This window comes from Myotis nattereri, assembly GCF_964212035.1.
Source record: "Myotis nattereri genome assembly, chromosome: 2".
Lineage (NCBI taxonomy): Eukaryota > Metazoa > Chordata > Mammalia > Chiroptera > Vespertilionidae > Myotis > Myotis nattereri.
In genome coordinates this window covers 110,080,772-110,108,435 of record NC_138076.1, presented here as the reverse complement: position 1 = coordinate 110,108,435, position 27,664 = coordinate 110,080,772, and the positions used below count along the sequence as shown (strand labels likewise).

Genomic DNA, 27,664 nt, shown 5'->3' with positions numbered 1-27,664 from the left:
TACCAAACTGTTTTAAGAACAGTGGCTTTGTAATACAACTTGATATCTGGTATTGAGATCCGACCTACTTTGTTCTTCTTTCTCAAGATTGCTGCAGCTATTCGAGGTCTTTTTTATTCCAGATGAATTTTTGAAACATTAGTTCTAGGTCTGTGATATATGCTGTTGGTAATTTAATAGGGATTGCATTGAATCTATAGATTGCTTTGGGTAGTATGGACATTTTGATGTTCTTGATTCTACCAATCCTTGAACATGGTATGTTCTTCCATCTGTTTATGTCTTTTTCTATCTCTTTTTTTCAGTGTCCTGTAGTTTTTCGCATATAAGTCTTTTACCTCCTTAGTTAAGTTTACTCCTAGGTATTTTAATTTTTTTGGTGCGATGGTAAATGGGATTGTGTTTTTAGTCTTCCTTTCTGTAAGTTCACTATTGGTGTAAAGAAATGCCTTAGATTTCTTGGCATTAATTTTGTATCCTGCTACATTGCCGAATTCATTTATTAACTCTAATAATTTTTTGATGGAGTCTTTAGGGTTCTCTATGTACAGTATCATGTCATCTGCAAATAAGGACAGTTTTACTTCTTCTTTTCCAATTTGGATGCCTTTTATTTCTTCTTCTTGTCTGATCGCAATGGCTAGTACTTCCAGTACTATGTTGAACAGGAGTGGTGAGAGGAGGCATTCCTGTCTTGTTCCTGTTTTTAGGGAAGATGGTTTTAGTTTTTGCCCATTGATTATGATGTTGGCTGTGGGTTTGTCATATATGGCTTTTATTATGTTGAGGTATGATCCTTCTATTCCCACCTTGCTGAGAGTTTTTATCAAGAAAGGGTGTTGAATTTTGTCAAATGCTTTTTCTGCATCGATTGATATGACTATGTTATTTTTATCTCTCAATTTGTTTATGTGATGTATCACATTTATTGATTTGCAGATATTGTACCATCCTTGCATCCCTGGGATAAATCCTATTTGGTCATGGTGTATGATCTTTCTGATGTACTGCTGGATCTGATTTGCTAGAATTTTGTTGAGTATTTTGGCATCTATGTTCATGAGGGATATTGGCCTATAATTCTCTTTCATTGTGTTGTCTCTATCTGGTTTTGGTATTAGGGTGATGCTGGCTTCATAGAATGGGCTGGGAAGTGTTCCTTCCTCTTGAATTTTTTGTAGTAGTCTGAGGAGGATAGGTTTTAGTTCTTCCTTGAATGTTTGGTAAAACTCCCCTGTGAAGCCGTCGGGCCCCCCGGACTTTTTGTTTGCTGGAAGCTTTTTGATGACTGCTTCAATTTCTTCCATAGTTATTGGCCTATTGAGATTTTTAGATTCTTCCAGATTGAGTTTTGGAAAATTGCATTTTTCTAGGAATATGTTCATTTCCTCTATGTTGTCTAGTTTGTTAGAGTAGAGTTGTTCATAGTATTCTTTAACAATTCTTTGAATTTCTGTGGGGTCTGTTGTTATTTTGCCTCTTTCATTTCTGATTTTGTTTATTTGAGTCCTCTCTCTTTGCTTCTTGGTGAGCCTGGCTAGAGGCTCATCAATCTTGTTTATCCTTTCAAAGAACCAGCTTTTGGTTTCATTGATCTTTTGTATTGCTTTTTTGGTCTCTCTGTCATTTATTTCTGCTCTGATCTTTATTATCTCCTTCCTTCTGCTCACTCTGGGCTTTTCTTGTTGTTCTCTTTCTAATTCTTTGAGTTGTAGAGTTAGATGATTTACTACCATTTCTTCTTGTTTGTTGATGTAGGCCTGTAGTGCTATAAACTTCCCTCTCAGGACTGCTTTCATTGTGTCCCATAGATTTTGGATTGTTGTGCTATTATTGTCATTAGTTTCCAGGGTGTTTTTAATTTCTTCTTTGATCTCATTGGTAACCCAATCATTATTTTGTAACATGCTATTCATCTTCCAAGTGTTTGAGTTTTTTGGATTGTTTTCACTGTAGTTTATTTCCAATAATATGCCATTGTGGTCTGAGAAGATGCTTGGTATGATTTCAATCTTCTTGAATTTGGGGAGTTTTTGCTTGTGACCCAATATGTGGTCTATTTTTGAAAATGTCCCATGTGCACTTGAGAAGAACATATATTCCGTGGTTTGGGGGTGAAATGTTCTGAAGATGTCAATTAAGTCCATTTGACCTAGTGAGTCATTTAGGATTGCTGTTTCTTTGCTGATTTTTTTTCTAGAGGATTTATCTAGTGATATCAGTGGTGTGTTTAAGTCCCCTGCTATGATTGTGTTGTTGTTGATATCTCCCTTGTTATTTTCCAGGAGGTTTTTTATGTATTTGGGGGCTCCTGCATTGGGTGCATATATGTTTATCAGGGTTATATCCTCTTGTTGTATCGATGCCTTTAGTATTATGAAGTGGCCTTCCTTATCTCTTGTTATGGCCTTCACTTTGAGGTCTATTTTGTCAGATATAAGTATTGCTACCTCAGCTTTTTTTCCATTTCCATTTGCCTGAAAGATATTTTTCCATCTCTTCACTTCCAGTCTGTTGAGTCCCTTGTTCTGAGGTGGGTCTCTTGTAGACAGCATATATATGGGTCATGTCTTTTTATCCATTCAGCCACTCGATGTCTTTTGATTGGAGCATTTAGTCCGTTTACATTTAAAGTTATTATTGAAAGGTACTTGCTTATAGTCATTTCTATTTTTGTGCCTGTGTTCTTTCTTACCTTTATATTTTTTCTTTTTACAGCATTCCTTTTAGCATTCCTTGCATTGCTGGCTTGGTAGTGATAAACTCCCTTAGCCTTTTTTTTGTCTGCAAAGCTCCTGATTTCCCCTTCAATTCTGATTGATAGTCTTGCTGGATAGAGTATTCTTGGATTCAGTCCTTTGCTTTGCAACACTTTATATACCTCCTTCCATTCCCTTCTAGCTTGATGTGTTTCTGTTGAGAAATCATTTGATAATTTATGGGGGATCCTTTGTAGGTAACTCTCTGTCTCTCTCTTGCAGCCTTTAAGATTCCCTCTTTTTCGTGTACATTTGCCATCGTTATTATGATGTGTCTTGGTGTGGGTCTTTTGGGGTTTATCTTGCTTGGGACTCTCTGTACTTGTGTAACTTTTTTCTTCCCCATATCTGGGAAGTTTTCTGTCATTATTTCTTCAGATAGATTTTCTAATCCTTGCTGCTCTTCTTGCCCTTCTGGCAGCCCTATTATGCGTATGTTACTTCGGTTCATGTTTTCCCAAAGCTCCCTTAGGCTCTCTTCCTGTTTTTTAATTTTTTTCTCCAGTTGCTGTTCAGATTGAGCTTGTTTCTCTACCTTATCTTCTAACTCACTAATTCTGTCCTCTGCTTCTTCTAGTCTACTGTTGAAACCTTCCATGGTGTTTTTGATTGTAGCTATATCACTTTTCATTTCTTCCTAATTCTTGTATAGGTTGTTGATTTTCTCATCCATCCGGTGAGTGAATTGTACAACCATTACTCTGAATTCTTTTTCTGTCATGTTGCGTGCTTCAACTTCATTAATTTCCTTTCTTGGCAACACCTCATTTTCTTTCCTCTGGGGGTTGTGTTGTCTCCCCATTCTGATTATCTCCAGATGGTTCAAACGTCGAGTTGTGCGGGCCTGGGCCGTGTGCAGTGGGAGCTTCGTACCACCCTACTGTCACTGAAGAGCTCTGACACTAAGATGTGTGGTTGTGGTGGGTTGGTGGGAACCAGGCTTGCTGAGTCAGCTTTACCAGAGCTCAATGTGGCCTCGTGTGCGCACTTAGAATCAGGGACCCTGCCTGCACCGTGCTGAAACAGAGACCCCCATGAAGCGTGTTGAAAATCAGAGCCCCCTAGCGTGTGCCAGGAGTCACAGTTCCCCAAGAATCCAGTATCAGAGTCTCTGTTGCTTCGTGCAGACTTGCATTGAGAATCAGGGTCCCTGTGTGCACATGCACCAAGAATTGGAGTCACTGGTTCTTAGTATGAATGCACAGGGAATCAGGGATCTCAGGCACAGGTGATAAGAAACACAGTCAAGTCACTGGTGCTTGGTGTTGCCTCCTGCCTGGAGAATCGGCATCCTGGGGCTCGTGCTGAGAGGAACAAGTTCCCAGTGTTCACGCATTAGCTCCCAGGCCAAGGCTCCCCTAGCCTGTGCTGCGCTGGACAAGTTCCCGGTGTTCGCGCACTTCCAGGCCAAGGCTCCCTTAGCCTGTGCTGCAAGGGACATGTTCCCAGTGTTCGTGCACTTCCAGGCTAAGGTCCCTGTAGCAGCACTGAGGCCCGGGCAAGGGGTGGGTCTATCAGTTACTATGGCGCTGCCCGCGAGCCTGTGGTGAGGGGGATGGGCTCTGTTACTCACGGACCTGCCACGGGGATTTCTGGGCTCTTGGTGTCCGTGGCTCTGTAGCTGTGGTTGCAGGTCTCTGTCCCCAGTGGCTGCAGGGTCCTGGTTTGCGTCTGAGACCAGACTGGGTGGTGCTGAGGCCAGGATCCTAGTCTCAAGCAGCTCTGTTTCTCAAGATGGCGTAGTCTCTGTGCCTGCCCTGGCCGCCCAGGAGTGTCCGTGCTGGGAGCGGGGTTCCGCCGTCTAAGACTGCCTGGTTTAGCAGCCCCTTAGAACACCTGCAGAATCTAACTGTCCCTAGCTCATACACACACACCACACACGCCCACACACTCCTCTATCACTCTCTTGTGCTCTCACACTCTCTCCCTCCCTGCCTTCCTGCTGGTTGCCATCTTCAAGTCCCCCTGTGACACTTTTAAGAGTCATTTTGTGGTGTTTCCCTCAGTTTGGGTTTGATATGGTTTTTAAGCAACCATATAATTTCTCATCCAAACAGAGACACTTGGGAATACAGGGGTCCACTTCATAACTGCACAGCAGGAATAAGTGGTGCTCTGGTAGTTCTGTCACTGCTGGATGCTCTCTTTTTTCTTTTTTACTGAGATACAGTTGACATACATTGTTAGTTTTGGGCGAATAATGTAATGATTTGGTATCCTAATAAATAAAAGCCTAGGGTCATAATGACCAATCGGAAGGCTGACTAATCCTGGAATTTTTTCAGTCAGTGCTGGGTTGCCATGGTGACCCAGCACTGACTGCGCCGCTGCAGCCTGGCAACCTAGCACTGACTGCCCAGGGGGCTGAGACCCAGAGAGAGAGGCAGGGTCTGATCCACAGCCTCAGTGGCAGCTGTTGATGAGTACTTGCCTCTCTCTTTCCCTCTTTCTTTTCAGGCTTTTTCAGCCGCTGGGCCTTTCTCTCCAGGGGTCTGCTGTTCAGCCCTGCCTCTCTGATCAGGCCCAGAGATAGGCCCAGAGATACTGACTGGCATAGGAACCGACCAATCAGAACCAAATGTGGGTGCTGTGAAGAACCAATGGCTGTCTAGGAGGCAGAGCTTTTGATGCTGACTGGCATAGGAACCGACCAATCAGAACCAAATGTGGGTGCTGTGAAGAGCCAACAGCTGCCTAGGAGGCAGAGCTTTTGACATTGATTGGCATAGAAACTGACCAATCAGAACCAAATGTGGGTGCTGTGAAGAACCAATGGCTGCCTAGGAGGCAGAGCTTCTGATGCTGACTGGCATAAACACCGACCAATCAGAACCAAATCTGGGTGCTTTGGGGAGCCAATGGCTGCATAGGAGGCACAGCTTTTGACACTCACTTGTATAGAAACCGACCAATTAGAACCAAATCTGGGTGCTATGGGGAGCCACTGGCTGCCTAGGAGGAGGAGCTTTTGACTCTGGCTGGCATAGAAACCGACCAATCAGAACCAAATTGGCCAGCAGAGGAGGGCAGTTGGGTGCGAGATCAGGCCTGCAGGGGAGGACTATTGGGGGCGAGATCAGGCCTGCAGGGGAGGGCAGTTGGAGGCAACCAGGTCAGCAGGGGAGGGCAGTTAGGGATGATCAGGCAGGCAGGCAGAGGCAGTTAGGAGCCAGAGGTCCCAGATTGCCAGAGGATGTCCGACTACCAGTTTAGGCCCAGTCCCTGTGGGATCGGGCCTAAACTGGCAGTCAGACATACCCCAAGGGGTCCCCAATTGGAGAGGGTGCAGGCTGGGCTGAGGGAACCCCCCCCCTCCCCCGCCATGCACGAATTTTGTGCACTGGACCTCTAGTATGTATATATTGGGAAATGGTCACCACAGTAAGTCTAGTTAACATCCATCACCTCACATAGCTATAATTTTTTTTTCTTGTGATGAGATTTACTCTCTTAGCAACTTCCAAAGACACAATATTATATTGTTAATTGTAGTCACCATGCTTTACATTATATCCCAGGACTTATTTTATAACTGGAAGTTTGTACCTTTCGACTCCCTTCACTCATTTCGTCCTCAAACCCCTCCCTCTGGCAACCACTAATCTGTTCTCTGTATCTGTATTAGGTTTTTTCTTTTTATATTCCACATATAAGTGAGATCATATGGTATATATCTTTCTCTGATTGGCTTATTTCACTTAGCATAATAATCTCCAGGTCCATCCATGTTGTTGCAAATGGCAAGATTTCTGTCTTTTTTATGTATGAGTAGTAGTCCATTCCATACATGTATCACACTTCTTGATCCAATCATTTATTGATGGCTACTTGGGTTGCTTCCATGTCTTGACTATTGTAAATAATGCCGCAATAAGCATAGGGGTGCACTTATCTTTTCAAATTAGTGTTTTTGTTTTCTTTGAAAATATAACCAGAAGAGAGATTGCTAGGTCATCTGGTAGTTCCATTTTCAATTTTTTGAGGAACTTCCATTCTGTTCTACACGGTTGCACCATTTTACAATCCCATCCAAAATGCACTAGGGTTCTCTTTTCTCCACATCCTCACCAGCACCCATTTTTTGTTGGCTTTTTGATGATAGCTATTCTGAGAGGTGTGAGGTGATATCTTTGTAGTTTTGATTTGCATTTCTCTGATTATTAGTGATGTTGAACATCTCGTGTACCTGTTGACCATCTGTATTTATTTTCTGGAAAAATACCTATTCATTTTTTAAATTGCATTGCTTGTGTTTTGTTTTGTTTTTTTCTATTGAGTTGTATGAGTTCTTTATATATTTTGGATATCAATCACCTATGAGATGTATGATTTGCAAATATCTCTCCCATTCAATAGGCTACCTTTTATTTTGTTGATGATTTTCAACACTCTTTAATTGACTGGCCCCCCTCCCTCTTTGTTCCCCATTGTAATGAAATGTCTGCTTAGTTTCCTGCATTCTATATGCTGTTGGTCATATCCTCATAGTACTTTTGAGTGTGTTCTCCATACCTATATTAATAGTAAATTGGCTAAATCAGATATCAGTTGGGTTTCAATCTTTATTGTTTAAAGTATTATACATGTCCCTCCCCCACTCCTCCATTGACCTCTTCTAGCCTGCACCTCACCCCAGGTCTTCACCACCCTATTGTCTGTGGCCATGGGTTATGCATACATGCATACAGGTTCTTTGGTTGATCTTTTCCCATTCACCCTCCCCCAACTTCCCTCTGAGGTTTGACAGTCTGTTACATGCTTCGGTGTCTCTGGATCTATTTTTTCATCAGTTTATTTTGTTCATTAGGTTCTATATTTGAGTGAGATCATGTGAACTTACCTTTCTCTTACTGGCTTATTTTGCTTAGCATAATACTCTCCAGGTCCTTCCATGCTGTTGAAAATGGTAAGAGTTCTTTCTTTTTTACAGCTGAGTAGTATTCCATTGTGTAGATGTACCACAGCTTTTTTATCCACTCATCTGTTGATGGGCCCTTGGGCTGTTTCCAAATCTTAGCTATTGTAAATTGTGCTGCTATGAACATAGATGTGCATACATTCTTTCTGATTGGTGATTCTGATATCTTGGTATATATTCCTAGAAGTGGAATCACTGGGTCAAAGGGGAGTTCCAGTTTTAATTGTTTGAGGACATCCCATACTGTTTTATACAGAGGTTGCACCAATCTGCATTCCCACCAGCAGTGCACGAGGGTTCCCTTTTCTCCGCATCCTCGCCAGCACTTGTAATTTGTTGATTTGTTGATGATAGCCATTCTGACACGTGTGAGATGGTACCTCATTGTCGTTTTGATTTGCATCTCTCTGATGATCAATGACTTTGAGCATTTTTTCATGTCTCTTGGCCATCTGTAAGTCCACTTTATTTATTTATTTATTATTATTGTTGTTGTTGTTATTTGTTAATCCTTACCTGAGGATATTTTTTTCCATTGATTTTTAGGGAGAGTGGAAGAGAGAGGGAGAGACAGAGAGAAACATCAATGTGAGAGAGACACATCGATTGGTTGCCTCCTGCATGTGCCCAGACCAGGGCCCGGCCAGGGAGGAGCCTGCAACCGAGGTACATGCCCTTGACCGGAATCGAACCCGGGACCCTTCAGTCCGCAGTCCGATGCTCTATCCACTGAGCAAAACTAGCTAGGGCTGTAATTCCACTTTAGAGAAGTGTCTATTTAGGTGCTTTGCACATTTTTTATTGGATTGTTTGTCTTCCTTCTGTTAAGTGGTATGAATTCCCTATATATTTTGGAAATTAATCCCCCATTGGATGTGCCATTGGCAAATATGGTTTCTTTTGCTGTGCAGAGCTGTTTATTTTGATGTAGTCCCATTTGTTTATTTTCTCCTTAGTTTCCTTTGCCCTAGGAGATGTATCTGTAAACATATTGTTACGAGAGATTTCTGAGATTTTGCTGCCTATGTTTTCTCTTAAGATTTTTATAGTTTCACAATGTATACTTAAGTCTTTTAACCATTTTGAGTTTATTCTTGTGTACATATAGTGTAAGTTGGTGGTCTAGTTTCATTTTTTTTGCATGTATCTGTCTAATTTTCCCAACACCATTTATTGAAGAGAGTGTCTTGACTCTATTGTATGCTCTTGCCTCCTTTGACAAATACTAATTGAGCATCATGGTTTGGGTCAATTTCTGGGTTCTCAATTCTGTTCCATTGGTACATATGTCTGTTCTTGTTCCCGTATGAGTATAATGGCTTTGTAGTATAACTTGCTATCTGGTGTTGTGATTCCTCCAACTTTGTTCTTCTTTCTCAGGATTGCTGTGGCAATTGGGGTCTTTCTTGGTTCCATATAAATTTTTGGAGTATTTGTTCTAGATCTTTGAAATATGCTGTTATTATTTTAATAGGGATTTCATTGAATCTGTAGAATGCTTTGGGTCATATAACGTTGATTCTACCAATCCATGAACATGGTATATTGTTCCATTTGCTAATATCTTCCTCTGTCTCTTTTCTCAATGTCCTGGAGTTTTCTGAGTATAGGTCTTTTAACTCCTTGGTTAAGTTTATTCCTAAGTATCTTAATTTTTGTTCTTGTTATAATGGTAAATGGGATTGTATGTTTAGTTTCTCTTTCTGTGAGTTCATTATTTCTGAGTGTTGATTTTGTATTCTGCTACGTTGCTGAATTCATTTATTAAATCTAGGAGTTTTTTATGGAGTTTTAGGGTTTTTTATGTATAATATCAGGTCATCTGCGAATAATGAATGTTTTACTTCCTGTTTTCCAATTTGGATGCCTTTTATTTTTTTCTTCTTGTCTGATTGCTATGGCTAGGACTAATAGTACTAAAGAGAACAAGAGTAGGGAAATTGGGCATCCCTGTCTCATTCTTGTTCTGAGGGGGAATGCTTTTAGTTTTTGCCCATTGAGCATGATAACTGTAGGTTTGTCATGTATGGCTTTTTTATGTTGAAATATGTTCCCTATATTCCCACTTTGCTGAGAATTTTTATCAAAAATGGTTGTTGGATTTTTCTCAAATGGTTTTCTGTGTCTGTTGATATGATCATGTGATGTTTGTCTTTCAGTTTGTTTAGGTGATGTGTCACGTTTATTGATTTGCAAATATTGTACCAGCCTTGCACCCCCAGAATAAATCCCCCTTGGTCAAGGTATATGATCTTTTTAGTATATTGCTAGATATGATTTGCTAATATATTTTTTAAAAATATATTTTATTGATTTTTTACAGAGAGGAAGGGCGAAAGATAGAGTTAGAAACATCAATCAGAGAGAAACATTGACCAGCTGCCTACTGGGGATGTGCCTGCAACCAAGGTACATGCCCTAGACCGGAATCAAACCTGGGACCCTTTAATCTGCAGGCCGACGCTCTATCCACTGATTCACTGAGCCAAACCAGTTGGGTCGATTTGCTAATATTTTGTTGAGGATTTTAGCATCTATGTTCATCAGGGATCTTGGCTGGTAATTCTCTTTCTTTGTAGTGTCTTTATCTGGTTTTGGAATTAGGATAACACTGGCCTCATAAAAAGAGGTTGGAAGTATTCCTTCCTCTTGGCTTTTTTTGAATAGTTTGAGGAAGATAGGTATTAGTTCTTCTTTGAATGTTTGGAAAACTCCCCTATGAAGTTCTCCAGACCAGGGTTTTTGTTTGCTAGAAGTTTTTTGTTGTTTCTGGTTTTTTAAATAAGTGCTTCCATTTCATCAGTAGTTATTGGCCTATTCAAGTTTTCTGATTCTTCCTGATTGAGTTTTGGAAGATTATATTTTTCTAGGAATATGTCCATTTCCTCCAGGTTGTCCAGTTTGTTGGAATATAGTCATATATAGATAGTATTTTTTTCAAGATCCTTTGTATTTCTGTGGGATCAGTTATACTTCACCTCTTTTGTGTCTGTTTTGTTTATTTGGGTCCTCTCTCTGTGTTTTCTGATGAGTCTGGCTAGAGGTTCATCAATCTTTTTCATCATTTTAAAGAACCAGCTTTTGGTTTTATTGATCTTTCATATTGTTTATTTAATCTTTATGTCTTTTTTTTCTGCTCCGATTTCTATTATTCCTCTCCTTTTACTTACTCTGGGCTTTTATTGTTGTTCTCGTTCTAATTCTTTAAGTTGTAGGGTTAGATACCTTATTAAAAGTTTTTAGTATTTTTTTGAGGTAGGTTTGTAGTGCTATGAACTTCCCTCTCAGGACTGCTCTTGCTGTGTCCCATTAATTTAGGGTTGTTGTGGGTTCATTCTCATTTGTTTTCAAGATGTTTTATATTTCTTTTTTTAATCTCTTTGATAACCTGTTCATTGTTTAATAGCATGCTATTTAGCTCCCTGTGTTTGAATGTTTTTGAGTATTTATTTTTTTAATTGAATCTTTATTGTTCAGATTATTACAGTTGTTACCCCCATAGCTCCCCTCCACTCAGTTCCCACCCCACCCTCTGCCCTTACACCCCTACTGTCCTCATCCATAGGTGTAAGATTTTTGTCCAGTCTCTTCCCGCACATCTCATACTCCTTTCCCCCCGAGAATTGTCAGTCCACTCCCTTTCTATGCCCCTGATTCTATTATATTCACCAGTTTATTCTGTTCATCAGATTATTTATTCACTTGATTTTTAGATTCACTTGATAGATATGTATTTGTTGTTCATAATTTATATCTTTACCTTTTTCTTCTTCTTCCTCTTCTTAAAGGATACCTTTCAGCATTTCATATAATACTGGTTTGGTGGTGATGAACTCCTTTAGCTTTTCCTTATCTGTGAAGCTCTTTATCTGACCTTCAATTCTGAATGATAGCTTTGCTGGGTAAAGTAATCTTGGTTGTAGGTTCTTGGTATTCATCACTTTGAATTTTTCTTGCCACTCCCTTCTGCCCTGCATAGTTTCTGTTGAGAAATCAGCTGACAATCTTATGGGTACTCCCTTGTAGGTAACTAACTGTTTTTCTCTTGGCGCTTTTTTTTTTTATTAAATCTTTATTGTTCAGATTATTACAGTGGTTCCTCTTTCTTCCCCCCATAATTCCCCTCCACCCAGTTCCCACCTCACCCTCCGCCCTCACTCCCCACCCACTGTCCTCATCCATAGGTGCAGGATTATTGTCCAATCTCTTCCCGCACCCCCCCACACCTCTTTCCCCCCAAGAATAGTCAGTCTATTCCCTTTCTATGTCCCTGATTCTATTATAATCACCAGTTCATTCTGTTCATCAGATTATTCACTTGATTTTTAGATTCACTTGTTGATAGATATGTATTTGGTGTTCATAATTTATATCTTCACCTTTTTCTTCTTCTTCTTAAAGGATACCTTTCAGCATTTCATATAATACTGGTTTGGTGGTGATGAACTCCTTTAGCTTTTTCTTATCTGTGAAGCTCTTTATTTGACCTTCAATTCTGAATGATAGCTTTGCTGGGTAAAGCCATCCTGGTTGTAGGTTCTTGGTATTCATCACTTTGAATATTTCTTGCCACTCCCTTCTGGCCTGCAAAGTTTCTGTTGAGAAATCAGCTGACAGTCGTATGGGTATTCCCTTGTAGGTAACTGAGTTTCTTTCTCTTGCTGCTTTTAAGATTCTCTCTTTGTCTTTTGCTCTTGGCATTTTAATTATGATGTGTCTTGGTGTGGTCCTCTTTGGATTCCTTTTGTTTGGGGTTCTCTGCGCTTCCTGGACTTGTAAGTCTATTTCTTTCACCAGGTAGGGGAAGTTTTCTGTCATTATTTCTTCAAATAGGTTTTGAATATCTTGCTCTCTCTCTTCTTCTGGCAGCCCTATAATTCTGATGTTGGTACGCTTGAAGCTGTCCCAGAGGCTCCTTACCTATCTTTGTATTTTTGGAAAATTTTTTCATTTTGCTTTTCTGGTTGGGTGTTTTTTGCTTCTTTGTATTTCAAATCTTTGACTTGATTCTTGCAATCCTCTAGTCTGCTGTTGGGATTCTGTATAATATTCTTTATTTCAGTCCGTGTATGCTTAATTTCTATTTGGTCCTTTGTCACAACATCGAGGGTCTCACTAGATTTCTTGAGGGTCTCATTAAGTTTATCAGCGGTTTCTAGAAATTTCTTGAAAAACCTTAAAAGTGTGGTTTTGAACTCTATATCTAGTAGTTTGCTTTCCTCCATTTCTGTCATTTGTGTCCTGTTTCTTTGTCTCGGCATTTTTTATGCTTCCCTGTGTCGATAGAGTGGCTTTCTGTGCTAAGTGTCCTCTAGGGCCCAGTGGCTCAGCCTCCCCAATTACCTGAGGTAGACACTCTTGGTGCACCCCCTTGTGGGCTTTGTGCACAGTCTTGTTGTAGTTAAGCCTTGATTATTGTAGGTAACACTGGGATGATTTGGCCTCCAGGCCAATTGGCTGTGAGAATCAGCTGTGTCTACGGTGGGAGAACTTCTGTGCTGAAGACACCCTTCCGGGGCAAGACTTGCTTCAGTGGGCCTTTGGTGCTCACTGAGTCTGCCCCCTGAGTGTGTCCCTTATGGATCTGAGGAGTTCTAATTGGATGATCCCATTCTGACCACTGTGTACACTGGCTCTTGGATCTAAGGAGGTGCTAATCTAACCTCTGCCTGAAGCTACCCAGCAGAAGCCAGCTGTAAAGCGATGCAAGTTGCCCTGGGGTCTTGGGGCAGCTGCAGTTTGTTAAGTAATTTTCAGATTACAAAGGGCCGGGCCTTTCATATGATAAAGCCTCCGTGCACGGCTTGGATGGGGAGGGGTCCCAGGGGATCAACAGGGTAGGCGGAGCGAGCAGTATGGCTGCTCTCAGTCCTGCCTTCAGAGGTCCTGGAAATCAGTGTGAGTGCCTCTGAGAGAAAGCTGCCCTCGAGTTCCGACAGATGCTAGACAGTCCCGTTTCTCCCGTATGAGTCTGGGTCCCCAGAGACTCACCCGGAACTGGAGCTCAGAACCTGAGACTCCCTCCCAATTGAAAAAGACAATCGTGTCCTCAGCCACCAGCCCTCTCCGAATGCACCTCCGCACCTTTGTATTTTACTTCTGCACCAGACCTCCTCTGAGTCTCGGTATGCTTTTCTCTTTCCTTCTAGTTGTAGAATTTCCACTCAGCCAGCTTTCCTGTGGTTCTAGATGATGTCCGTTCTGTCTTTTAGTTGTATTTTTGAAGTGGTTGTGTGAGGCAGCAATCTCCGGTGTTTACCTATGCCACCATCTTGGTTTTCTCTTCTCATCATGCTTTTAAGATTCTCCCTTTGTCTTTTGCTCTTGGCATTTTAATTATGAAGTGTCTTAGTGTGGTCCTCTTTGGATTCCTTTTGTTTGGGGTTCTCTGTGCTTCCTGGACTTGTAAGTATATTTCTTTCATCAGATAGGGGAAGTTTTCTGTCATTATTTTTTCAAATAGGTTTTCAATATCTTGCTGTCTCTCCTCTTCTGGCACCCCCATAATTCGGATGTTGGTACACTTGAAATTGTCCCAGAGGCTCCTTATACTATCTTCATATTTCTGGATTCTTTTTCTTTTTGTTTTTCTGGTTGGGTGTTTTTTGCTTTTTCATATTTCAAATCTTCGACTGATTCTTGTGATCCTCTAGTCTGCTGTTGGATCTCTGTATATTATTCTTTATTTCAGCCAGTGTATGCTTAATTTCTAGTTGGTTCTTTTTCATATCCTTGAGGGTCTCACTAGATTTCTTGAGTGTTTCACTGAATTTATTGGCGGTTTCTAGAAAATTCTTGAAAAACCTTATAACCATGGTTTTGAACTCTATATCCAGTAGTTTGCTTTCCTCCATTTCTGTCATTTGTGACCTGTTTCTTTGTCTCCACATTTTGGCTGCTTTCCTGTGTTGATAGAGTGGCTTTCTGTGCTAGGTGTCCCATAGGGCCCAGTGGCTCAGCCTCCCCAATTACCTGAGGTGGACACTCTTGGTGCACCCCTTTGTGGGCTTTGTGCATAGTCTTGTTGTAGTTAAGCCTTGATTGTAGTAGGTATCACTGGGAGGAATTGACCTCCAGGCCAATTAGCTGTGAGAATCAGCTGTGTCTATGGTGGGAGAACTTCTGTCCTGGAGACACCCCTCTGGGGCAAGACTTGCTTCAGTGGGGCTTTTGTGCTCACTGAGTCTGCCCCCTGAGTATGTCCCTTATGGATCCGAGGAGTTGTAATCTGGATGGTCCCACTGTGACCACTGGGTTCCCTGGCTCTTGGATCTCTAAGGAGGTGCTAATTTAGCCTCTGCCTTAGGCTACCCAACAGGAGCTATGGAGAGATCTGTAGATTCCTCTTCTTTGTTTGGGGTTTGGAGGTGCCCAGATAAGGCCCAGCTGTGAAGCAGTGCAAGCTGCTGTAGGGCCTTGGGCCTTCTTTTGGATGTTCTGGATCTCTCTGACCCAGCTGCAGTTTGTTAGGTAATTTTAGATTGCAAAGGGCCAGGCCATTCATATTGAAAAGCCTCTGGGCACAGCTTGGGTGGGGTGGAGTGTCAGGGAATCAACAGGGTGGAGCAAACAGCTATGGCTGATCCTCAGCCCTGCCCTAAGAGTCCCGGGGTATCAGTGTCCCATGGTACTCACTGCAAGCACCTCTGAGAGAAAGCCACCCTCGAGTTCCGCCTAATTCCAGACAGTCCAGTTTCTCCCCATGTAAGTCTGGGTCCCCAGAGACTCACCCAGAATTGGAGTTCAGAGCAGTTGGGAGCTTGTGTCTCCCTCCCGATTGAAAAAGACAACCGTGGCCTCAGTTACCAGCCCTTTCTGTGCACACCTCCGTACCTCTGCACTTTACTTCCACACCTCCTCTGAGTCTCAGTGTGCTTTTCTCTTTCCTTCTAGTTGTAAAATTTCCACTCTGCCAGCCTTCCTGTGGTTCTGGATGATGTCCATTTTGTCTTTTACTTGTATTTTTGAAGTGGTTGTGCAATGCAGCAATTTCAGGTATTTACCTTTGCCGCCATCTTGGTTTCTCCCTTGAGTGTTTTTATTGTAGTTGATTTCTAATTTCATACCATTGTGATCTGAGAAGATACTTGATATGCTTTTAATCTTCTTGAACTTGTAGAGACTTCATAAGGATACTAACATGGGGTCTATCTTTGAAAATGTCCCATGTGCACTTGAGAAGAATGGATATTCTGTGGCTTTGGGATGAAATGTTCTGAAAATGTCAATTCCATCTGACCTACAGTGTTGTGTAGGATCACTGTTTCCTTGTTGATTTTTTGTCTAGAAGATCTATCCAGTGATGTCAGTGGGTCTTAAAGTCCCCTACTATGACTGTATTGCTATCAATCTCTCGCTTCAAATCCTCCAGAAGTTTTTTTTATATATTTAGATGCTCCTGTATTGGGTGCATATGTTTACCAGAGTTATATCCTCTTGTCGTATTGATCCCTTTAATATTATGAAATGGCCTTAATTATCTCTTGTTATGGTCTTCACTTTGAAGTTTGTTTTGCCAGATATCAGTATTGCTACCCCAACTTTTTTTAAATTTGCATTTGGGAATATAAAATATTTGGGAAATGTTTTTCCATTCTTTTACTTTCATTCTCTGTTCTGAGGTGGGTCTCTTGTAGACAGCATATATATGGATCATGTTTTCTTATCCGTAGGACTATCCAAGAGTTTGATTGGAGCACTTAAGCAATTTACATTTAAGCTTATTATTGATAGGTGTGTATTTATTGCCATTCTTATTCTTTATGCCAGTGTTCTTCTCTTTCTCTCTATTTCTTCTTCACATTACAGCAGTTCCTTTACTATTTCTTGCAGTGCTGGTTTGGTGGCAATAAACTCTTTGAGTTGTTTTTGTTTTTTGGGTTTTTTGGGGGTTTTTTTGGTCTGCAGAGCTCTTTATTTCACCTTGGATTTTGAATGATAACCTGTTGGATAAAGTAATCTTGAGTTCAGTCCCTTGGTTTTCAGTACCTTGCATACTTCATACCATTCTTTTCTGGCCTGAAGTGTTTCTATTGAAAAGTCAGATCACAGTCTAATGGAAACTCCCTTGTAGGTAAATTTCTATCTCTTTCATGCAGCTTTAAGATTCTTTCTTTGCCTTTAATGTTTGACATTTTTATTATGTGCCTAGGTGTGGGTCTTTTGGAGTTTATCTTGTTTGGAACTCTCTTTGTTTCCTGATCTTGAATGACTTTTTTCTCCACCAGGTTAGGGAAATTTTCTGCTGTTATTTCCTCAAACAAGTTGTCTATTCCTTTATTAGATTCTGCTCCTTTTGGTATCCCTATAATGCAATTGTTGTTATGTCTCATATCCAAAGCTCCCTCAAACTCACCTCATGCTTTAAAAAAATTTTTTTCCCCATTTGCTGCTCTGAATGAATATTTTTTTCTACCTTGTCTTCTACTTCACTGATTTGGTCTTAAGCTTCTTCTAGACTACTGTTGAATCTTTCCAGGGTGTTCTTTATTTCAGCTATGTCATTCCTCATTTCCAATTGATTATTATTTATTGTTTTAAGCTCTCGTTTCCTGTTGGTGTAGCTCTCATTAAGAACTTTATGCCCTAGCCGGTTTGGCTCAGTGGATTGAGTGTCCTGGGTTTGATTCCAGTCAAGAGCACATGCCCAGGTTGTGGGCTTGATCCCCAGTAGGGGGCGTGCAGGAGGCAGCCGATCAATGACTCTCTCTCATCATTGATGTTTCTATCTCTCCCTCTCCCTTCCTCTCTGGAATCAGTAATTTTAAAAAAAAGACTCTTATAGTTCTTATAAAGTTGCTTGTAGTTCTCACTGAATTGTTTGAGAATCCTTATTACCATTACTCTGAGTTCCTGATCTAAGAAATTGTTTATTTTCATTTCATTTCGTTCCTTTTCTGACGATCCCTCTTCTTTCATTTGGGGGTGCTTTAGCTCCCCATTTTTTTGTCTCCCCATTTTTGCTGTCCCTTTGTTTTTGTTTGTATGTATTAGATTAAACTGCTATGCCTCCCAGATTTTGTGGGGTGGTTTTATGTAGTAGGTATTTTGTGGAACTTGGGAGTCTCTTAGATCTCCTGAGCTGGGTGCTCTAGGAAAGCCCCCTACTTTAGTTATTTGGGTTCTCTTGTTGTAGTTGTGTCTTGAATGTTATTGTCCCATTCGTGGCTGGAGTCTCCTCTCAGGCTGGCTATGTGGCTCAACCCCAACTACATTGAGTGAGCTGCTGTGGAGGTGCTGACCAATCAGAACAAAATAAAACAAAACACAACAAAACCTGAAACAGAATTAATAAAACAAAAACATACACAAGTCCCTTACAGCACCAACAAAAGCAACCACCAGAGAAGAGAGAATTAGGAAAGAGAATAGAGAGCAAGAATAAGAGAAAAAAAGAAAGAATGGGAAAAAAATGAGAAACAAAACAAATTTTAAAAAGCACAAACAAAAAAACAAGAGAAGGGGGCAGAATATGTTAGGTGCAGAGCTGAAATAAAGAAAATAAGAATAAAGAATTAGAGGAAAAAGGAAGGGAACCGTTTTAAATTAAGGGGGTGGAAAAGAAATGAAAAGACAAGAAAATTTTTGAAAAGGAAAATAGAGGAGAAAGTAGATAGGCCTAAAATAAGAAAAATAAAAAAGATGTGCAAGCAGGAGAAAAAGAGAGGGGAAAAAATGAGTAATGAGAATTGCATAGTAAAAGGGAAGAGGAAAATTAGATATATGAACGAAACAACAGAGACTAGAATAATAACAAATGAAGCAGATAGATGAAGAACATAAATTTAAAAATGGGAAAAAAGAAAGGGAAAAAAATTAAAAAGGAGAGGAAAAAAGAGTGGGGGGAAAAAGTTTTAAAAAAGTAACCCTGAAGTGGCATTTGTTTCAGCCAAGTTTAGTGCCCCCTGGGAGCTCACTTTGGATCCCACTCTTCTGTTTGCCAATTCTGGGCTTCCTGTTAGGTACTTAGGTGGTAACCACAGTCAGGTACTATCTTTTGGCTTTCAGCAACCTGCTTGATGTTCCTAGCCATCCACCAATCCACCACTTGTGTCTGTCTTCACAGGCCTTGGCTGCAAGCAGGAGGGGCTAATTTGCCCTCTAAAGTAGGTTTGTTAGCAGCATGGGGCCCAGGGCTGGATCAGCGCACTTCCCCTGGTTCCTCAGGCTCCACCTCTGCCTGCCTTTCTCTGCTAGCCAGCTGTCAGTCTTAATAACTCAAAGGTCTGTTTCTGTAAGAGCTTTAGGTCGGGGAGGTGCTGTTTGGTTTTCAGAGAATATGGTGGGTGTGTTTCCCTGTCCCAGAGCTAGTCCTCAGCCAGTGGCCCAAAATATTACTCTGCCTTGTCTGAACATAGGTCCTTGTATGGAGACCAACGGGGTTGGCTGGAAACCTAGAGTTTTTATCAGTTCTCCCGTGAGGGGAAAGTATTGCTCTGGTTCCTAGGATACTGGCGGATAGCCTCTCCCCCAGTCCAGTCACTGAGGGCTGCTGAGACTGCTCTTTAATAGGCAGGCCCCCTTCCTCTTTTTTCCCCTTTGGAATGAAATGTCTGCGGAGTCTCCTACATTCTATATGCTGTTGGTCATATCCTCATAGTACTTTGAGTGTGTTCTCCATACCTGTATTAACAGTAAATAGGCTAAATCAGATTCCAGTTGGACCAGCCTCTTCTCAAGCCTCTGCCCATCTTGGCTCCAGGGAGGCCACTGCTGCCTTTATCAGTTTCCACAATTAGACTTCTTGTCCCTTAGAAGTTGATTTTCTTGCCTTTTACTTGATATGTCTTCACATAATGCCCTGAACAATTTCATTGAACCACCTTCTATATCAGGGGTGGGGAACCTTCTTTCTGCCAAGGGCCATTTGGACATTTACGACATCATTTGCAGGCCATACAAAATTATCAACTTAAAAATTACCTATATTAATAAAAGCCTAGGTAGCCCTTGCGGCCTTGCACAGTGCCCTCACATTGTCACAAGATGGCCACCACAAGATGGCCGGCAGAGGAGGGCAGTTGTGGGTGATCAGGCCAGCAGGGAAGGGCAGTTGGGGGTGAACAGGCCTGCAGGGGAGGGCAGTTGGGGGTGAACAGGCCTGCAGGGGAGGGCAGTTGGGGGCGATCAGGCTGGCAAGCAGAAGCAGTGAGGGGTGATCAGGCAGGCAGGCAGGTGAGTGGTTAGGAGCCAGCAGTCCCGGATTGTGAGAGGGATGTCCCAGATTGGAGAGGGTGTAGGCTGGGCTGAGGGACACACCCCAGTGCACGAATTTCATGCATTGGGCCTCTAGTCCTACTATATTTGGTCAAACATTTCATTAATTCATCCCTAATGCCTTGGCAGGGCCAGACCAAATGATTTCACGGGCTGTATGTTCCCCACCCCTGCTCTATATGCTAATAATTTGAAAATCTCTACCTTCCCACCAGTACCTCTCTCAGCTCTAGATCACCTTCCATCCCATTGTCTGAGGGATCCACTAACATACTCTGATAAGGACACTTCCCTCTCTAACACTCTTCTCATCACCTTCAGAGTTAAATCCCAAGTTCCCTGCTATGAATCAAGACTCTTACTGGTCTAGTGTCCGCAGTCACCCCAGCCCTATCTTGCCTTCCTTCCTTGCAGTTCTAACTGTAACTTGGGCCCTCAACTCTCAGCTTTGGCCTCTGCCCTAACAGCCCCTTTTCCTTTCTTCCTCTGAACAGATGCACCCGAGAACCAAATTTGCCAGGAAGCCTCCCCTGGCTGCCATGCAGGGTCAGCTGTCTAGGTGTTTCTTTGCACATTTATCCCCCAAATGAGTCCTTGGATAGATGATTCATTGACACCCCACTGCCCCAAACGTTATCGGCATGCAGATGCTTGTAGAATAAATGTTGAGAATGACTGGAGATTTTAGAAATTCCCTTTCATTCAAATGTTCAGTTAGGGTCTTATATTAACCTCCAGGTATGAAGGATGGGAAACCATCATCAGCTCACCATCTCTTTCTCTGAGAAGTCCAAGGTGTTATGAGAATATGGGGAAAGAGCAGATTAAATTCAACTAAGGAAATTGGAAAACTTAAGATATTGGCTTGAATTGGACCTTAAATATAGTGGGTCTTCACTGAGTTGATACTGGTTTTGGGAAAGAGCACCCTGAGCAGAGCTGAGCTGCAGCCCATGCAGGGCACATCCCGCTGTGGGTGCCTGGGGGTATGCTGCACGGAAGGGAAGATGGTGAAGAGGTGTGGGGAAGGTACCAGGAAGGACCACGTCATGCAGGCCTCTGAAAGCAAAGCAGAGGACTTTGGATTCTTCCTGATGTGAACCCCCAGCATGAGGGAGTCCGAGGAAGTCTGTGCCTCAGCACCCCAGTTGGGTAGGAATGAGGCATTGCAGAGGAGGTGGGAAAGGTAGGGATGGACGGCTTTGTCAGTCCTCATAAGGATAGAGTTCACTGTACTACAAAAGCCTGGACGGCAGTACCGAAGGAACAGCAATGATGAGAAGCTTGAAGTCTAATTTGAGTGCGAGTCAGAATGTGAAGAGTGGAATCTGTAAATGTAAGGGTCTTGGTGGCAGAGACACTTGCATTTTGTAGGCAGCCCCCACTGCACTCATGTTTGCACATAACATAAGTATTAGTGTTCATGGTTGAGTCTGCCTCTCTCCCCATAGTGCAGCAATGAGAAGGAAATTAGTAGACATCGCCTGTGCGCACCCCACCAAGCAGGGTTGCCTGTGCCTGAGGCCTCCTTGCTCCCCCATTACTACCTTCATCCTTCTGGTCACCCCAGTGGGAGTCTTGGAATCCCTGATGACTCAAACAGGAAATGTGCCTCTCAGCTTTAGAATATTCTAGTGGCAGGTCCTCCAGTTGAACCGTGACCCATGCTCTCTTCAGGGCAACCTGCCCTCCCTCAAGTCCTCTCCTTCTACAAGTGTTACCCGCCCCGCCCCCCCCTGGGTGTTAACTACCTCTGAGACATGGACACCCACACAGCACCTCCCTTTAGGCAAAACTATTTTAGCTCTCTCCCATTCTGTAAATGGCACATAGTTGACATCGTGTAAACTTGTCATTGCATGAAGATACCATTTCTAGACTCTTCTCTGCCCAGCCATCCTAGTCATCAGTGTCTGAAGATGTTTGGTCCAAGCAGAAGGACTCATGTACCCTCTTTACCCGTCCAGGGCCATCCGTCCTCTTTGGGCCTCAGTGGCATGGTCTCTAATCCTGTTTAATCCTGTCACACCCTCCCTGGCCCCAACACCGGCCCAGCAGCATCATCCACTTTGCACCTCCCGCAACAGCCTCAGCTGTCCCTCACCCACTCCACCCCTCCCACTCCCTGCTGCTCCTGCCCCCTTGCCTCCTTTTACTAGACAGTCCCAACATCTTAACTGGAAACCTCTCAACCTGGTTGATGCATTTAGTCATTAACAGTGAGGGCTAGTCCACAGAACCAGTCACTTGAAGGACCTATGCAAGGCACAAGGGTCAGAGGAGCCCTGGCCAGGCCCTTCCTGGGACGCCTAAGGTACTGCAGCCTCACTGCTGCCAGGAGCACGCAGTAAAAGAAATGGAGGAGAAACCATGCACACCTCAAGTTCTAGGGTTCAGAAACTTTTAAGCATCATTTTTTCCATTTATTTCAGGCTCCCATTGGTCAGCACTTTGGGGGCCTTCCTGGACCGGCACATAGTAGGTCTGCAAATGGGGGTGTTGCTTGAGTGGTTGGGGAAGTCGTAGCTCTGATTCTGAGATTTTAGGGTCCCCAGCACTCAGCTCCAGAAGAAAGAAAACCATTCATAAGACAATCACACAAGTTTTAAATGGGCAGACTAATGGAAATGAGAATTTGGAGTCATGGCAATCCTTAGAGAAAGGGGGATAATCCCACCCTCTGAAAAGAGAAACTCTGGAGGAGTGCTAGGTCCCCATTAATGGCTTCCTTGCTTTGGGGAGGAAGAGGTAGAGGGTAGAGAGGGGCTTGGGGTTTCTCTTATTCCTCCAGGGAGCACCAGATCCTCTGCAGTGTGGGAGCAGGCTGTTTGCAGGTGTTTGACACTTGGTCCTTTGCATCTGACCTGAAAGTAGGAAGGCCTGGATCAGGATGAAGATGACTAAGTTTAAACCTTCCTGCACTTTTCAAATGTCCCAGACTGGCCAGGCCTGACATTTCCTGATGTCACTTCAGCCTCTTCACAGAGGAGGGCACAGGGCTCACGTGTGGCCTTCTGGACAGGTGTCTTTGCTCATGGCTGTTTCAGTGGCCAGGTGACCAGTGTCTACATGGTCTAGTGCCCAGGTCAGCTAGCCCCATGCAGAGTCGCCTGTCCCGGGGACCTGTGTGGGCAGTGCCCTGGCAGCGTGGCCTTTTCTGAGGCTGCAGAGCCTGGTGGGATGGAGCAGACACAGGGGTGGCCCCTTAGAGCTGGAGTTGGGGTCCTGGCACAGGGAGGGTGTCTGATGACACTCAGTGGCTGTGTGTGTCACCTGTTGGTGCACGTGCACAGTGTAGAGGTTATTTTTCTAAGGGCACTAGTTAAGAGCCTGATTTTAGGCAATGGCCCGAGGCCAGCTGAAAAGCCTGTCTTTGGGATCTGTAGATCCGAGTCTCGCATGGACACTACCTGGGGTCAAGTGTCCAGCCAACCTTCCTGCTTCGTGTGAGCGGGAACCTCAGCACTTCCTAGGACCCCATAAGCCGCCCGCTCAACAGGTGGCGCTCCCTCCACCCGAGTTTGCACTAAGGCCCTGCCGGCTGACCCCTGCGCAGTGACTGGAGCGGTTCACTGAACCCGGGGCACTCTGACGCGGTGTGCAAAAACTGGCACTGATCCCAAAGGCACTGCACAAGCTGGCACTGATCCCGCCTCTCTCCGCAGGCTGTCCTACGACCCCACCCGCTACCCGCGGCTCCTGCCGGAGGCCTACTGCCTGTGCCGAGGCTGCCTGACCGGGCCGCGCGGGGAGGAGGACCTCAGCCTCCGCAGTGCACCCGTGTTGCTGCCCACGGTCGTGCTGCGCCGCACTGCGGGCTGTGCGGGGGGCCGCTCCGTCTACGCGGAGGAGTATGTGGCGGTGCCCGTGGGCTGCACCTGCGTCCCCGCGCCCGACCACGACGCGCCAGCTGCCACCGGAACGGACCGCGGCGGAAAAGAGCGGGGCCAGGACCCCGGTCACGAGGAGTGGGACAGGGACCTACGCAGGCCTTTCCGTTCAGGAGGACAGTGACCTGGGCAGGTCTTTCTGCCCGGGCCCCGCCGGGGAACCTCTCCGTTGTTAGGGCTTCTATTCTAGGCGGAGTCAGAGCCCAGCTGATGGGACTGAAGGGAGTTGGCTTAGTGCAGGGACCGGCCTCTGGGACAGGGCGGGCCACCACCGCCCCTGAGGCTGCTGACCCCGCCCCAGCGCACAGCGTCAGTGTATCGGGTGGCACCGCTGCTAGGACCACAGCCTCCACACGTAGGTGATAGATGCGTTTTAGACTATCTTTTTATGAGCATATATCGCTACTTATTTTCAATAAGGGCAGGAACTATTTTTATATTAGTGATTTTGAATATTAAAATTTTTTACTTGTTTTATAGACCATGTTTTCCCTTCTGCTAGCGTGTAGAAGCACAGTTGGAATCCTCAGATAAACCTTACCGGTGCCGTGTCCCAAGTCTCTGCAGCCAGCCTGTCCTCATTGCTGGCACAACCAGATGGACAGGGTTGAACCCGACATGCCCAGCTGTCCGTCTCCAGGAGCTGCTACAGGGATGAAAGGGAAGGGTAATAGGCTCAGGGTACCCCAGAGCCATCCCAGAAATCCTAAACTTCGGTTTATTTACTAGCACATCAATAGCTGCAGGTTTACTGAATTAAAGTCTTTTTTTTCCCTTCACTTTTCAAAGTCAGTGGGCCAATTTGTAGGTAAGAGGTAATGAGATAAAGGCGACAGGGGGAACGTGACATCTTTGCCGACTCTCAAGAACTTAACTTGGCTGTTTGAAGGGCTTCTGGTACTAGTCACATATGAGGGGGAAATGAGCTAACTTACAATTTCAAGAAAGCAGTATTGAGCCTCTTTTTCTATGTTGCAGTGTGAGGTAAACCCTAATTTCTTTAGCCTGGAAGTCTGCCCCTGAACATAATGATTTGTAAAAGTAAGAGGTACTTTTTAAATCTTTAAAACAGTTGCTGGTGAAGGTATATTGCTTGTGTGTATTTCTTTCTCATGGGCTCAACTGAGCTTTAGAGGAAACAATATGTTTATTAAAGTCTTTGTCTTAATTTTATGGTGGAAGTTTAAGATTAAATCAAGTAGTAACATAAAGTCAATCTCTTTGCTCTCCTGTGACACCCCAGCCAAGCCGAGAAGTGCCCTTTCTTCATGTGTTTCACTCTCAAGTTTCAGCTGCCATAGAGGTACACAGTTGAAGTACACAGTTTTGGCTGCCTGAGTCACCATCAGTCTTTATTTATTTGATCTGGACGCAAGGTTCACTGAGAGGACTTTCAACTTTTACTCTCTGGTGACAGAAGTTGTGCATGAAAATACCTTGCTGAACAGAATCGGGATTTTCCAAGTAGCCGTGGATAGTTCTATATAGTTTGGGATTATTTTTATAAAGGTAGCCCTAGTGGAGGTATCTCTAGAGTATGTTGTCCAGAAACGGAAGGTTCAGAGCAACCTGTTGTTGCTAGTTCAGATAACAACAACAAAAATCCCTGCCCTGGCCAGGTACCTCAGTTGGTTAGAGCAGCGGTCGCCAAACGGTTGTCCATGGACCACTGGTGGTCCATGTGGTCCGAAAGGTTGGCGACCGCTGGGTTAGAGCATTGTCCTAATATTAGGAAGAAACTCGCTTTCCATTCTAAGATCTATAAAGGCAACTTTTGTACTTTTTCTCTGAATGGCACATTCATCCACTTAACTATTTATTGAGCACTTGCCCTGTTCCAGGTGCTGAGCTCCTGGAGCCAGCTGTGAACCACACCAACTCTGCACTCAGCTGAAAGTGGAAACTGAATTGGCTGTCAGCACGCTGGGCATGCTCAGGCCTCTGCTCACCTCACATATTGCCCAAGAATCACAGCTAGTTTGCTCATCTATAAAATGAGGTGGTGCCATCCACCTCATAGGTATTGTGATGGCTGATCACCGTTGTGAAGCACCTAGCAGTCTTGCCCACACACAGTAGGAAGCGAAAACACACTGTCCCAGTGACTCATGAGTTACATTGAGAATAAGTAGTATCCAGCTCTTATTTGAAGTGTTTCTATTACTTCAAAGTGCCTGTTTGTTTTTAAGTATAAAAGGTAAGTTTAAAATGAAATCTATCCATGCCCTGGCCAGGTAGGTCAGTTGATTAGCGCGTCGTCACAATATACCCAAGGTCGTAGGTTCGATCACTGGTCAGGGTACATACAGAATCAACCAATGAATGAATGCATAAATGAGTGGGACAACAAATCCATGTTTCTCTCTCTCCCTTCCTGCCTTCCAATCTCTCTTGAAAATCAATAAATAAAAATTGAGATAAAAACGAAATCTACCCCTAGATAGCAGCAATTAGAGAGAATATATTGAAATCAGAGGGCTGTGACCCATTGTGGGGAGATACTGCTTCAATGAATAGTTTATTGAACAGAATTTTGTTCTCTTGTTAAAATTAAAGTTTTTTATTTTGGAAGGGAAGGGGTTAGTATTCTGTTTTAATGACAACTAGGGAAATATACTGGCTAGAGAATTATGCCACCAAAGTTCAAGGACATCTTTTCCTCCTGATCCTGATATAACATCGTTAACATAGTTGCATCTTGTTGATATGGGCAAGTACAATAAATTCTAGCAGCATTGGACTGTAAGTTTCATAGCTTCTTTCCCTCCTCTTAAAAAGTGCCACCATGCCTACTTTTCCTTCAAGTAATTCTATTTTGAGTGTTTCAGGGCAATGCTCTCGGAATGGAGGTACCTTACTGGTCATTGAAGATTTTTTCCAAAAGACAATATTTCTGTTATGTGCTTATTTTGGAACAATGGAATCATTTGGGAAGAGCCCGCAGAAGACACTGGCTCCTGCCAGCTGTTCCACATTCAGAGGCCAATGACCCAGACTTCTGGTAGGACTGCATTTCTTCTATTAAGGCAGAAGGGACAAGAGGTCAGTTTTAGTAACTGGTTCAGGCTCAGACTGCAGAAAGGAAAGGAAAGGAACCAGCATGGGATTCTCATCTGAAATGGGGTTTCACTTCACCACACATTTCATCTGCTCTTGCACACAGCTGAGTAACAACATGGAAATCTCTGAATTGCTAGCAAAACTGCAATTATTATCCCTCCCCTTTCTACTCACATTATGGTTGTCTTGGTGTAAATGCAAACTTTTGAATTAAGGACTTACAAAGATGTCTATTAAACATCCTCTTTGGTTTTTGCGGTTCTATGGTAAAAATGTCAGAGATGAGGTCACCTCCTGAGAACCCCCTGCTTACAGACAGACTTGAGAGCATCGCCCAGCCTTCCTTGCCATTCAACAGCTGGTGGCCATGCGCACTCCACCTGCCTGGAGGGAGACAGACAGACAGGAACACATCCAGGCTTACGTCAAGCTTTTCAGGTTGCCAGGCTACAGCTACAAGTCATTCTTGAAATCCAGACACTAATCACAAACAAATACGGGATTGTTAAAATGGAATCACAAGCCCTGGCCAGGTATCTCAGCTGGTTAGAGCATCATCCCCATAGGCCAAGGTTGTGGATTCGATCCCTGGTCAGGGCACATACAAGAAACAACCAACAAATGCATAAATAAATGGAACAACAAATTGATGTGTGTTTTTTTCCTCTCTCTCTCTCCCTTGCCCTCTGTCTATAAAGTCAATTTTAAAAAACACAAAACTTGAATCACAAAGGGTCCAAAGCAAAAAAGACATTGGCTGCTTATTAAAATACATTTTTATATGAGTAAAGCTTTGCCTCTTCCTCTACCCCCATGGAGAA

The 27,664-nt window shown here is 43.4% G+C and overlaps 1 protein-coding gene across 1 annotated transcript in view; it reads left to right on the top strand.

Annotated features, from left to right (window-relative positions):
* IL17D (interleukin 17D) overlaps positions 1 to 24,994 on the top strand; it is a 36,665-nt gene extending 11,671 nt beyond the window's left edge. Inside the window, exon 3 of the mRNA XM_081083551.1 lies at positions 23,559 to 24,994. Coding sequence (XP_080939677.1) covers positions 23,559 to 23,907 — 349 coding nt within the window. The 3' untranslated portion in view covers positions 23,908 to 24,994. The remainder of the gene's footprint in view (positions 1 to 23,558) is intronic.
* Positions 24,995 to 27,664: the final 2,670 nt, after the last annotated feature.